Source organism: Pseudogymnoascus verrucosus (genome assembly GCF_001662655.1).
Source record: "Pseudogymnoascus verrucosus strain UAMH 10579 unplaced genomic scaffold scaffold_2, whole genome shotgun sequence".
NCBI classification, from domain to species: domain Eukaryota; kingdom Fungi; phylum Ascomycota; class Leotiomycetes; order Thelebolales; family Thelebolaceae; genus Pseudogymnoascus; species Pseudogymnoascus verrucosus.
This window is the reverse complement of record NW_017263653.1, coordinates 990696-1002028: the sequence shown is the minus strand read 5'-3', so window position 1 is coordinate 1002028 and position 11333 is coordinate 990696. Positions and strand designations below refer to the sequence as shown.

The 11333-nt window shown below is 50.8% G+C and overlaps 6 protein-coding genes across 6 annotated transcripts; all 6 read left to right on the top strand.

Annotated features, from left to right (window-relative positions):
* The first annotated feature begins 45 nt into the window (after positions 1-45).
* Positions 46-1135, top strand: VE01_00989 (uncharacterized protein). Its single transcript, XM_018270517.2, has one exon. It carries the CDS (start codon positions 176-178, stop codon positions 890-892), a length of 717 nt encoding a protein of 238 aa, XP_018134900.1. The 5' UTR covers positions 46-175; the 3' UTR covers positions 893-1135.
* Positions 1136-1431: 296 nt separating this feature from the next.
* VE01_00988 (uncharacterized protein) lies at positions 1432-2511 on the top strand (the record flags this gene model as incomplete). The annotated part of the gene is made up of 1 exon (XM_018270516.1): positions 1432-2511. One exon carries the CDS (start codon positions 1432-1434, stop codon positions 2509-2511), a length of 1080 nt encoding a protein of 359 aa, XP_018134899.1.
* Positions 2512-2860: 349 nt separating this feature from the next.
* Positions 2861-4895, top strand: VE01_00987 (uncharacterized protein). The gene is made up of 4 exons (XM_018270515.2): positions 2861-3110; positions 3260-3357; positions 3423-3683; positions 3741-4895. The coding sequence occupies exons 1-4, from the start codon at positions 2894-2896 to the stop codon at positions 4530-4532; spliced, it is 1368 nt and encodes a 455-aa protein (XP_018134904.1). The 5' UTR covers positions 2861-2893; the 3' UTR covers positions 4533-4895.
* A 132-nt stretch (positions 4896-5027) lies between these two features.
* On the top strand, positions 5028-7958 carry VE01_00986 (uncharacterized protein). The gene is made up of 2 exons (XM_018270514.2): positions 5028-5619; positions 5686-7958. Exons 1-2 carry the CDS (start codon positions 5226-5228, stop codon positions 7578-7580), a joined length of 2289 nt encoding a protein of 762 aa, XP_018134903.1. The 5' UTR covers positions 5028-5225; the 3' UTR covers positions 7581-7958.
* On the top strand, positions 7959-10140 carry VE01_00985 (uncharacterized protein). Its single transcript, XM_018270513.2, has 3 exons — positions 7959-8270; positions 8364-9323; positions 9387-10140. The coding sequence occupies exons 1-3, from the start codon at positions 8177-8179 to the stop codon at positions 10037-10039; spliced, it is 1707 nt and encodes a 568-aa protein (XP_018134902.1). The 5' UTR covers positions 7959-8176; the 3' UTR covers positions 10040-10140.
* A 314-nt stretch (positions 10141-10454) lies between these two features.
* Positions 10455-11322, top strand: ISA2 ([4Fe-4S] proteins maturation). Its single transcript, XM_018270512.2, has 2 exons — positions 10455-10858; positions 10941-11322. Exons 1-2 carry the CDS (start codon positions 10538-10540, stop codon positions 11319-11321), a joined length of 702 nt encoding a protein of 233 aa, XP_018134901.1. The 5' UTR covers positions 10455-10537; the 3' UTR covers position 11322.
* Positions 11323-11333: the final 11 nt, after the last annotated feature.

The window sequence follows — 11333 nt, the reverse complement described above, 5'->3', positions numbered from 1 at the left end:
CCCCACAACATAACACAACACACCCCCCAAGGTATCGTCGGAGACCTTTCGCACCTATTTAGAGTCTAGAGAAATTATCTACAAATAACATGCTTTTATCACATATTCTCTGATGCCTTTGTTACCATAGGATCCATTTGCAATCTACACTCTGCTATATTGAACATACACTGCCATGTCCCTCGAACTCTACGTTCTCGACTTTGGTGTCTATCCTCGCCGAGTACTTATTTACCTCGGTGAAAAGGGTCTCCTTGACTCAGGAATGATCAAGATTACACCAGTTGACATGCAAACTGGCGCACCCGGCAAACCTGAAGGGACAACCCCAATTCTTCGGCTTCCGGACGGCTCTTTCATCAAGCAATCCCTAGCCATACTCGAGTACTTCGAAGATATTTGTGACAACCCTCGCGGAGAATGGCAGAGGAAGCTAGCTAGCTACTCGAGACAACCTAGCATGAGAGGCGACTCGGCCGAAGACAGAGCTCGAATGAGGAGTATCCTCGGGTTATCTGACGAAGCGATGGCCCACTACGGCTTTGCCTGCCACAAGGGCTCCCGTCTATTTGAGACTCTTGAGCCCTCAAGCCCAGAGGGGGCTAAGATGGCGATGGAATGGACAAGGAAGAATCTCAAGCTGATCGAGAAGTACTACGACGGCGATGTGCGTTTCGAGACTGGAGGTGGCGCTTCAACTATTGCGGACTGCGTCCTATTTTCCCTGTTGCAGTTTTCAAACAACCTTTACAACCTCGATCTTCTGGAAGATCCCCAGCTCCCGGCTTTAAAGAGGTTTTATGATAATTTCAAGAAGAGGAAAAGCACGGAGGTGCCGAGCGATCTGTACCCGTCGCAGTACACGCAGCTAGCAAGCCAGTGGATATTTTGAGTGACTAGCAGATAGCGTGCACACTATCGGAAGGAGTGGCATGGTGGTTAGAACGGTATAGAAATTAGATGCGCTACAATCTACCAGTTCGTAAATTCAGACACAGTCGTTAAGTAAGAGAATGGGCGAGGACAGGGAAAGTTTCAAGCAGTACTTTATCGCTAGACGCTTTGAGGTCACGATATTCGATACTCGTGCTACCTAAAAGTCTAAAGAGGGACCGACTTAGCTAAGAATATATACTAACTATTTTAGCTAATAGAGCTTATGTCTTCAGTTCTATCTGTTAGTCACTAACTTACTGATTATAGCCGTGAGTAACTGAATGCCTCTAGTTACATGTTAGTGATGGATGGGCTGTTGGACCATTAGTGGTCTTATAAAACGCGTTGTGGCCAGCTCATGCCACCAAGGGACCGATCTATAGAACGGTATAATAAATCGCACCGCCTCATCCCAAATATTCTTCCTTTATTCAAACTCGCATACCCAAATCAGCCCAAACGGCATCGACACACCTTGAGTTTATTCGTTCTCAGATGGCGCCCCTGGAGACCCTCCTATCCATATTCAAGCGACGTCTAAAGCCAGATGCGCTCGAATCCTCGAGCCTCTCCAAGCTCCCCCCTGAGCTCTTAGCCCACATCGCGACATTCCTGCCTGCTGCCTCAGCTGCCTCTTTCGCTCTCTGCTGCACGCCCGTTTACGCCTTACTCGCCATCCCCTATCTGAAATGCAAACGCGGCCATCATCCCTTTAAGACGTCCGAGTTCCTAAGCCTCCTCGAGCGAGACCTTAAAGATTACATTGCATGCTACCACTGCGCCAAGTTGCACACTATCAAGTTCGATAGGAAGCACATATTAGACTCTAGCAGGTGCGACAGTAGGGTGTCCCACTTAATAGACAAATATATCGGCTTTAAATTCAGCCACGTCGTCTTTCAAATGGCGATGAAGCGACACCGACAGGGTTCATACAGCTGCTGGCCTCTCCTGAGGCTATTAGATACCGACAAATTTAGTACCAAACAACATGATTTTCGAGAGACTTCGTCGGTAAAAATAGCCAACGGCACGCTCATCGCCCGCCATAGGTCCACCTTTATCATCCACCGTGGCAATGACGGCAAGTTCTCCAAATATTGGGTCACCTTCATCTGCCCGCACTTTTCTTATGTCCGTGGAAGGGTCATACACCTGCCGAATGGCAAGGCCGAGTATCGTATGTTCCACAAGAGCAAAGGGAACGAGGTCGAATACGGGCCTGGCGTCGCGAAGTGCGACTGCTGCGCCCATGGCGGGGAAGATGATGTTAGCACCACATGCTCAGGCTTGATACAGTGTGATTACTGCGCGACGGAGTTTCGAGTCGACTCGATGGCCGTCGGGAGGCGTAAAGAAGGCCGGGCCTTCATTATTACACGCTGGAAGAATTTGGGGGAGGGAAAGTCGGTCGATGATCCCTCATGGTCGGCTCATGTTACTGAAGGGGAGGTGGTGCAGACTCACTTCGTGGCGGGGTCGATATGTGCTGCGTTTGAGGGGAAAGAAGAGGTTGAGCTTGCCTCGCTCTTGACCAGGATGGAGCGAACGCGATTGTTAAAGTTTAGATGTTGAGTACTCACGCCGCCCAAAACTATGACGAGGGTTTGTCTATACTAGTAGTATCTATAGCAACTGAGATTAAGATAAAAACGTTCAAACGAGTATATTGCGGTTGAACATCGTTTTTGAGACAAGCATTGAAGATTTTCATCGCGCCATTTCTTCGATTCATCGATCAGATGTTTTTGAGATTTTGAGACTCCCACCCCTGCTGCTTATGACGTCGTGCGGGGATCCGTTACTAGCAAGGGTCCAGCCGTTGGAACTAAGCTACTTTTGGAATAAGTGCTGACGGCTATCCGAGCGTCTCCATGTCTTCTCAGTTCGCCGCTGCTACCCGCTCTCTCCTCCGTTGTCGCAACGAAGACAGTAACAATACAGAATATACAGCACAATGGCGAGTTCGCAGATTGAGCTTCACAGATTCGAAGATTCCCACCAAACCTCTGGAGTTTGGCAGGACCAGAGCCATACGGCTTCGGATGCCGAAGCTGAATTAGAATCTCCAAATTCCCCTACCCCTCATGAATTCTCTCTGCCTCCCGTCGACGGAGGGAAGGATGCGTGGCTCTTCCTGGCAGCGTGTTTTGTTATCGAAGCTCTAGTTTGGGGTATGCCATATTAAATTTCTCTTCTTTGTGTCTGTCATTACTGGCGATAATAACACCATAGTATTCATACAATGTTGTTGCGTGTGTTCTTGTCAAAAAAACGCTCACATGGATCCATTACAGTAGGATGTGCTGACCCCCAGCGATAGGCTTCCCTTTCACCTATGGTGTTTTCCAGGATTACTATGCTACGCATGAACCATTTGCTGGATCCCGAAACATTGCAGTTATCGGAACATGCGCCATGGTCAGTAATAGCGGCTCTAGTCTGGGAAGGGTCAGTTCAAAATTAGCCCAGCTAACACCTTGAAGGGTATTATGTATCTTGATTTGCCCATTATATTTGCAGTTTTGCAGATATGGCCAAGATTCCGTCCCTACTGCACTGGCGTGGGCCTCTTCATAATGTGCCTAGCTCTGGCACTCAGTTCTTTCGCAACGACAACTACCCACCTCATAGCCAGCCAGGGCATTTTCTATGCTATAGGAGGCAGCCTTGCATATTCTCCATGCATAATTTATATGGACGAGTGGTTTGTGAAAAGGAAAGGGTTGGCATTCGGGATTATGTGGGTATGTGTGCTCGATCTCTTCGATATATTGAAACTGTACCTAACGGCTTCACTGTAGGCAGGCACTGGCCTTGCAGGGGTTATTTTACCACTTGCTATGCAAGTTTTCCTTGAGAAGTATGGATACAAACTCACCCTTCGAGCTTGGGCCGTTGCTTTGTTCGTCTTCACGGCTCCCCTACTCTACTTCGTGAAGCCTCGTGTGCCTCTATCTCAAAGCACCCAATCGCGCCGCATCGATTTCAGCTTTCTCAACACGAAGATATTTGGCATTCTACAGGCTTGCAATGTCATCGAGGCGCTTGGGTTCTTTCTTCCGTCTATTTATCTTCCCAGTTATGCGCGCAATATCGGAGCATCAAGCGTTGAAAGTGCGCTTACAGTGGTGATCTTCAACGTCGCCTCCGTCTTCGGTTGTATTGCGATGGGCTCCATCGTCGACAAGTATCACGTTACAACCTGTATTGTGATATCAACCATTGGATCTACCATTGGCATCTTTGTCATCTGGGGCTTTTCAGTGTCTCTCGCACCCCTTTACGTCTTTTGCATAATCTACGGCTTATTTGCCGGTAGCTTCACTAGCACATATCCGGGAATTATGCGCGCCGTCCAGAAGAAGAAGAATTCAGCTGAACCGGTAATGGTCTTTGCTTGTCTTGCGGCAGGGAGAGGGATTGGAAACGTTGTCTCGGGCCCATTGAGCGAGATACTTATTCGAGGTATGCCTTGGAAAGGTCAGGGAGGTTTCGGATATGGCAGTGGATACGGCCCTCTTATCGTGTTCACCGGAGTCACAGCCTTCTTTGGAGGCGCCAGTGTACTTGGCCGACGTGTCGGGTGGGTATGAAATGGCGACTTCGTTATTGGTGAAACCCGAAATGCGTTTGGAACCATGGGATGCATACTTGACATCGGCGCTCGCGATCGTCAACTGTGAGTCTCCCCACATAATGCAGCTATGCGGGTCGGTCAACTTTTGCACCGACATATTGGTTGATATGTTTCCATATTGAATTTGTAAACATGTATATAGGTTGCACATATCTGTCGGCTGGATATGCATAGCTTGATACAATTCGGGGAGGTGGAAGGATTAGAACCAATATGTAGAGTTATAGCAGTTTCTATGATTTAAAAGACAGACATGTCTATAAAAACCATATGTCTCTCGCGGATGACCAGGTTTATGAGACAAAATATGCTAATTGGGATCATAAAAGAAGAACAATAAGGGTATATACTGTTGGGTTAGTTACAGGTACAGTAGGGGTGCTGAGTCAGCAAGAACCCCGACGCACAGAAATACTCCAGGCTAACGGTCGCCGAAAATGGCGGGGATGAGAAGCTCTTAACAAACAAGCTCCCGACGGTTACAACAACCACCGTCAACCAACACCTGCGCCCGACCTCCCCGGATGCTACATGACCAAATTCATGGTCGTTGTTGAATCTTGGGGACGTCACTGCATTTGTCACACCCGATATCACCACCAACGAGGTCCCATTCGATAATCCGGAGAGGCACCCAAACTATTTGACGATGGCCGCCGAGGCTGCGAAGAACCTACAGGGCAACCGCACCCGTCCAATGTCTATTGTTCCTGCTATCCCCCTGCCATACGTGCAGAAGCGTAAGCTGGCAGGAGCTCCACGCAAAGAGGAGACAGAAGTCGCGTCTGATGCTACTGCTGATAGCCGCACTTCAACTTCAAACGATTCGTCGGCGACAGTTGAGGCGTGCCACTCGACTGATACTAATGGCACTTCGGATCAAGAAACAAAGCAGAAGGTCGACACTGTATACTCTGCAGCCTCCCCTTTGACTTTTGAAGTAGAAGAGAATCAAGCATTGGACCTTCCTGACAACAATCTACGCGCCCTGGGACAGGAACACACTGAACACGAGGTTACCACGGAAGGATATGATTCTCACGGTAAGCAAGGAATATAAATCTTGATATAAGCAATTGCTTCGCACACAAATGCTGATTAAGTAATAGTAGCTCAGCCAGGCCAAACTACACAGGAGGATAAAACTCAGGTTGAGAAAGTGACACGTCAAGTAGATCCTGTTCCAACTTCATCCGACAAGCAACCTAGCGCCTCGAAATCCTCCTACAATATGCCTCCAGCACAATTTGTCCCTGGTCAGCATACTCTGCCAAACCGACCAGCTCTTGACACTGAAGCTCCGACATACACAAAGTTCCAAGTGTCTGGCGGGCCTCACCCAATGCACCATACTCATCCCAGCCAAGGAAGCATGGTGTTCGGTGGCTATTCTGATTCGAACAACTCCTCGCCAGCGCCGCCTCTTTCGTCTGCAGGAATGTCTCAATATCCATACCCGCCGCCACCACCTACTAATGGCCATATGCATCACCTTTCCAACGGCTTCCAAGTTCCACCACCTCCCGGATTTGGCTTCCAGCAGCAGCATGGTGGCCATATTGTGCACAGTCCAGCGATGGACGGCTTTTCCCGCCGGCACCCACCACCTTTCCCACACCCGGAAGGATACTCACCCTCAGCTACTCCTGGCATAAACGACAATCGCCGACAGCAATTTTATGACCCGTCAACCTCTCGTAGCCTTCGCTCTCATTCATCGGCTCCTCATGAGCATGATCCTCGGCCCACCCAGTTTCCCAATCCAAACGCTACTTCTCGGGCGACCAACGGAAGCAATGGCCATACAGATGATGGCAAGCTTTACTACCAACATCAGATGAGTGGCCGCGGTGGTTCGGGCCTACACGGCGTTGTTCCACATCCATCCGTGGATAACCTTGATGGACTACTAGGCTATATTCAAGGCCAGTTTGCTGATCCTACCTTCGCCGATTATACGCTGGAAGTACGATACACGGATGACCGTGCCAAACCAATGCGTATTCCAGGACACAACCTGTTGTTTGCCAGAAGCCCAACATTAAAACGTCTCATGATAGCCCAGGCCAACGACGGAAGCAGCGAAAGCTCGTCTCGAACAATTTTAATCGAGACTGCTGACCGATTCCTGAGCTCAGATGGTTTCTGGATCGCATTGCAGCGTCTCTACGGCGCACCTCTTCATAGCCTAGATACCCCACCAACTCCCGGCCGAAGCATAGAAGCCCAGAATTTGGCAACTTCGAATCCTGCTAGCTTCCATAGGTTTGATTTGGCCCTTGGCTACGCTGCTGCTGGCCATATCCTTCAAATCCCTCCAGTCTTGAGCCGAGGTATCGAAGTTGCATGCCATCTTGTCAACTGGCTGACACTAGAGAAAGCCCTCAATTTTGCACTCGATGGAGGCCTCAGCTCGCAGTGGACTTTGGACAATAACTTCAACGGAATTTGTCCGAGCACGTACGGGCCAGCTGTCGACATGCTCATTCACAGTGCTCTCGGCTTCTTGATCGCCAACTTTCCGCCTCACCTGGATTTTGACGTGACTGCTTCTGAGCCAGCATTCAATAGCCGCCTTCCTGTTCTCAGCAAGGCCAAAGTCTCGAAACACAACCCCCGGTTAAGCTCAATCAAGTTCGGCGATCATCCTATGGAAGAGCCTATTCTCCCCGCTCTCAAGAATGCAAACCCTGCATCTCTTATTTCCGGGATACTTATCAACCTGCCATTCCAGCTGCTGAAATACGTGCTGGAAGCACCATCTCTTGGGAGCCATGATTGGGCGACGTCTACTATGCGCCAAACTGTTATGCACGAAGTCATCAACGAGCGCGAGAAGCGTCGCATTCGCGTCCTAAATGATAGGAGTGCTTCTAACGACGTACGCATGTCGAACTCGAAGGAATGGCAGACCGTTGGTTGGCAAGAGGGTGTCGAAACTGAGGCACCTCGCGAAATGCCTACCCTGACCAGGACCTGGGTTGATTTCAAGCTCCCAGAGTGAAATAACCAAAGGCCATACACAACACAGACTTCGACTTGAAGATTATTACTACGACAGACTACCGCGCCATGCGTTTACCAAAAGCGTTTTTGCATTCGTCTTCAGCGTTATACCGGTCTTGCATATAAGGACCATGTTCGATACGCGCTTTATGATACCAGCCATCATTGTGAGAAAAGGGAGGGCCAACAGGTGGCTCGTGGGGATGCATAGAGGTACGATTGGGGCGGGGAAAAGTAGTTGCCGGAAGGGAAGCGCCCTAAATAAGCATTATGGCCGAGGGGGAGGCCCTTAATTGAGTGATGGGCGTAAAAATAGGAAGCCAGTAGGTAGCCAAACACGCAGGACTGGAATCATAGGAATTAATTCAATGCGATGGTCTTCAAGTATCGTACTTTTCATATTCGTAGTACACCGAGAAGAGTTGGTGAAATGTTGTAGGCGATTGGATTTAGTTAGGGGTAGAGCCGCGAGCCGTTGACATCACAGCCAAGATTTATCCGTGCACCCACGACCTACGATGCTGCCAGTCTGGCACCAAGACCCAAAACACGCTGAGGTTCAATTGCGTTCAACCTCAACTTCAACACTTCATCATGCGGCACTTAACGGCTCTCCTGTTGCTCAGCAATGCAGCAAGCTCCATCGCCGCGTCCGAGCCGGCTCGGCCTCGTGGTGTGGGACCTGATTGTACGTCTTGAGCCCCAATCCCCCTCCACCTGCCCTCACACCAAGTAGAACGCCAGGGCATGATTAAAGCTAACACATTATCTCTACGACTAGTCGCGAAGCATTACAAGGGCTCCAAGGACACATTCGCCTGCATCACAGCTCCCTCGGTCGTAATCCCCTTCTCGAGCGTCAACGACGACTACTGCGACTGCCCCGACGGTTCAGACGAGCCAGGCACATCAGCTTGCACGTACCTCTCCTCGCTATCGCCCATCCAGCCCATCCCCGGCACATCCAGCGGAACCAGCAACACGACTCTGGCTCTTCCCGGCTACTACTGCAAGAACAAGGGCCACCAGCCGGGCTACATCCCATCCAGCTACGTCAACGACGGGGTGTGCGATTACGACCTTTGCTGCGATGGTAGCGATGAGTGGGCTGGTGTCGGCGGAGTGGTGTGCGAGGATAGGTGTGCGGCAATGGGCAAGGAGTGGCGGAAGAAGGAGGATGAGCGCGTTAGGAGCGCGAGGGCTTCGCTGCTGAAGCGCGGCGAGCTGCTGAAGCAGGCTGAGACGCTCAGAATTGGGATCCAACAGCGGATTGATCAGTTGGAGGGCGAAGTCGTGACACTGCAAACAAAGGAGGAGGAGGCGAGACGGCGACTTGAGGATGTCGAGTGGTCGGAGCGAAGCAAGGTTATTAAGGGCGCGAGTGAGAAGGCGTCGAGAGTTACGGTTTTGGCCAAGTTGGCTAAGGCAAGAGTGGAGGAGTTGAGGAACAGCTTAACAAGCTTGATTGAGAAGAGGAATGCGGCAAATTCGAAGGTTCAAAAGCTTGAATCGATTCTGGAAGCCTTTAAGGTGGAGTACAACCCGAACTTCAACGATGAAGGAGTGAAGCGCGCTGTCAAGGCTTGGGAGGATTATGTGGCCGAGAAGGATACCAACTCTGATTTCGATGCTAGCGGGTTTGAGAAGGACCTAGAGGAGATTGGAAAGCCAGACAGCGAGGAGCAGGGTATCAACTGGGCAGAGTGGGAGAAGGAGGAGGAGGAAAGCGATGTTGAAGCTCGTAAGTTGACACCGCCTACCACACGTAATATGACACAGCAAGACTAATTCTTTTACTCTACAGTCTACAGCTTCGAAGCCTATCTTCCCCCATCCCTCCGCACCTGGGTCCACGACAGAGTGAGGTCCTTCCGCCGCACTCTTGTCGATAATGGTCTCCTTGCGGACACCACTGGCCCCGCCGACAGCGAATCCCGCGCTGTTACCGAAGCCCGCAACGCATACAACAACATCAAGAGCGACGGAGAGTCAAGACGATCGGAGCTCGAGGACAAGAAGAACGACCTCAAAGCCGACTACGGGCCACAGGACGTCTTCCGCGCCCTCAAGGGTAAATGCGTCGACATCGATTCTGGCGAGTACACCTACGAGTTGTGCTGGATGGATAAGAGCACGCAGAAATCAAAGAAGAATGGCGGGAGCACGCAACTGGGCACCTTTAGGAGGTTTGATACCGTCGAGGTTGATGAGGATGTTGGTGCTGATGGCCGGGGTCTCGGGGTTGGAGAGAGACTCTCGATGGTATTTGAGGATGGAGCGCAGTGCTGGAATGGGCCGAAGAGAAGCACCATTGTTGTTATGGCGTGTAGAGAGAAGGATGAGGTGTGGCGGGTGGTCGAGGCGGAGAAGTGTGTTTACAGGATGGAAGTCGGTACACCTGCTGTTTGCGAGGATAGCGCTGGCGAGCAGAGAAAGCCAGTTAAGGACGAGCTATAGTTAGGAGGGGAGCTGAATTATTTGGTAGTATAGACAGTATAAAAGATGGGCAATTGGCGTGTACCACGAATGAAGTATTAAAATACAGTTGAATTTTTGGGGAATATATTTCGTAATTGCTATATTAATTGAACCAGTGGCTGTAAATTTATATTGTCAGCGTAGTGGGTATTCTGACCAAAGGCACAAATAAATCATTTCTAGCAACTACAATTAAAGTAAAAACTATCAACCCCCAAAGCACATCGAATTGTTTTCCCAGCTCCTGGTTAGGTCTCGCAGTTATCACGGGCGTATCTCACGAACTCGATTACGAACCATTTCCTCAGCCTTGCCGAATCTCGGACAGCCTCGTCCGACACCCGCATTTTAGCTCGGATACGACTTAGTAATACCCATCTCCAGCTCCCTCCCAGGGACCCGAAAGCAGCCCATCATCGAGACCCTTCACCAACCCTCACCCGCGCCTCTCCACTCTCCCTCATAACCGCACACACAATGGCGACACACATCCTACCGAAAATGTCTCTACGGCGCTGCACAGCAGCAGCCACGGCCTCGACGGCCCCCGCAGCGCGAACTTTCTTCCAGCTCGCTCACCAACGCGGCGGCCCTCCAATGCTCGACTTCCTCCTCCCGAGCATACCTACCATCGCCCCGCGCAGCATTGCGCGACAGGCACCGCGCTCGCTCTCGAAGCTGTCTAGTTCGCGCTCCTTCACGGCGTCAGCACTGCGCGCAGCGACCGCGATTTACAACCCGCGGAAGGATGACGATGGGAATGATATGACCATTGAGATTACTCCTCGAGCAGCTAATGTAAGTTTCCGCCCAGAATCAACCTATCTGTTGCAAACGACACAGAAAAGGAGAACAAGAAACTATACTAACACCCACCCAGCGCCTCAGCCAAATCATAGCCCGCGACCAAAACCCCCGCCTCGCCCTCCGCATCACCGTCGAATCCGGCGGCTGCCACGGTTTCCAATACCAAATGTCACTCACCAACGTCCCCGCGATCGATGCCTCGACCTCTCAGCCCGTGGCGATCGAGGACGCGGTAGCGAATGACAAGAACGCGCCTGCGCTGGATGAGGATGATACGTTGTTTGAAGGGGAACAGGGGGCGAAGGTGGTGATGGATGGGCCGAGCTTGGAGCTGTTGAAGGGGAGTAAGGTGGACTTCACGACGGAGTTGATTGGGAGCCAGTTTAAGATTGCGGATAATCCGTTGGCGACGAGTAGTTGTGGGTGTGGGACGAGTTTTGATGTTAAGATGTGAGGAGGGGGGAAG

Coding starts and splice junctions, on each gene's coding strand:
- VE01_00989 (XM_018270517.2), top strand. CDS start 176: ATGTCCCTCGAACTCTACGTTCTCGACTTTGGTGTCTATCCTCGCCGA.
- VE01_00987 (XM_018270515.2), top strand. CDS start 2,894: ATGGCGAGTTCGCAGATTGAGCTTCACAGATTCGAAGATTCCCACCAA. Junction 3,111..3,259: donor TATCGAAGCTCTAGTTTGGG/GTATGCCATATT, acceptor CCCCAGCGATAG/GCTTCCCTTTCACCTATGGT. Junction 3,358..3,422: donor TTATCGGAACATGCGCCATG/GTCAGTAATAGC, acceptor AACACCTTGAAG/GGTATTATGTATCTTGATTT.
- VE01_00986 (XM_018270514.2), top strand. CDS start 5,226: ATGGCCGCCGAGGCTGCGAAGAACCTACAGGGCAACCGCACCCGTCCA. Junction 5,620..5,685: donor GGAAGGATATGATTCTCACG/GTAAGCAAGGAA, acceptor ATTAAGTAATAG/TAGCTCAGCCAGGCCAAACT.
- VE01_00985 (XM_018270513.2), top strand. CDS start 8,177: ATGCGGCACTTAACGGCTCTCCTGTTGCTCAGCAATGCAGCAAGCTCC. Junction 8,271..8,363: donor TCGTGGTGTGGGACCTGATT/GTACGTCTTGAG, acceptor CTCTACGACTAG/TCGCGAAGCATTACAAGGGC. Junction 9,324..9,386: donor GGAAAGCGATGTTGAAGCTC/GTAAGTTGACAC, acceptor TTTACTCTACAG/TCTACAGCTTCGAAGCCTAT.
- ISA2 (XM_018270512.2), top strand. CDS start 10,538: ATGGCGACACACATCCTACCGAAAATGTCTCTACGGCGCTGCACAGCA. Junction 10,859..10,940: donor TTACTCCTCGAGCAGCTAAT/GTAAGTTTCCGC, acceptor ACACCCACCCAG/CGCCTCAGCCAAATCATAGC.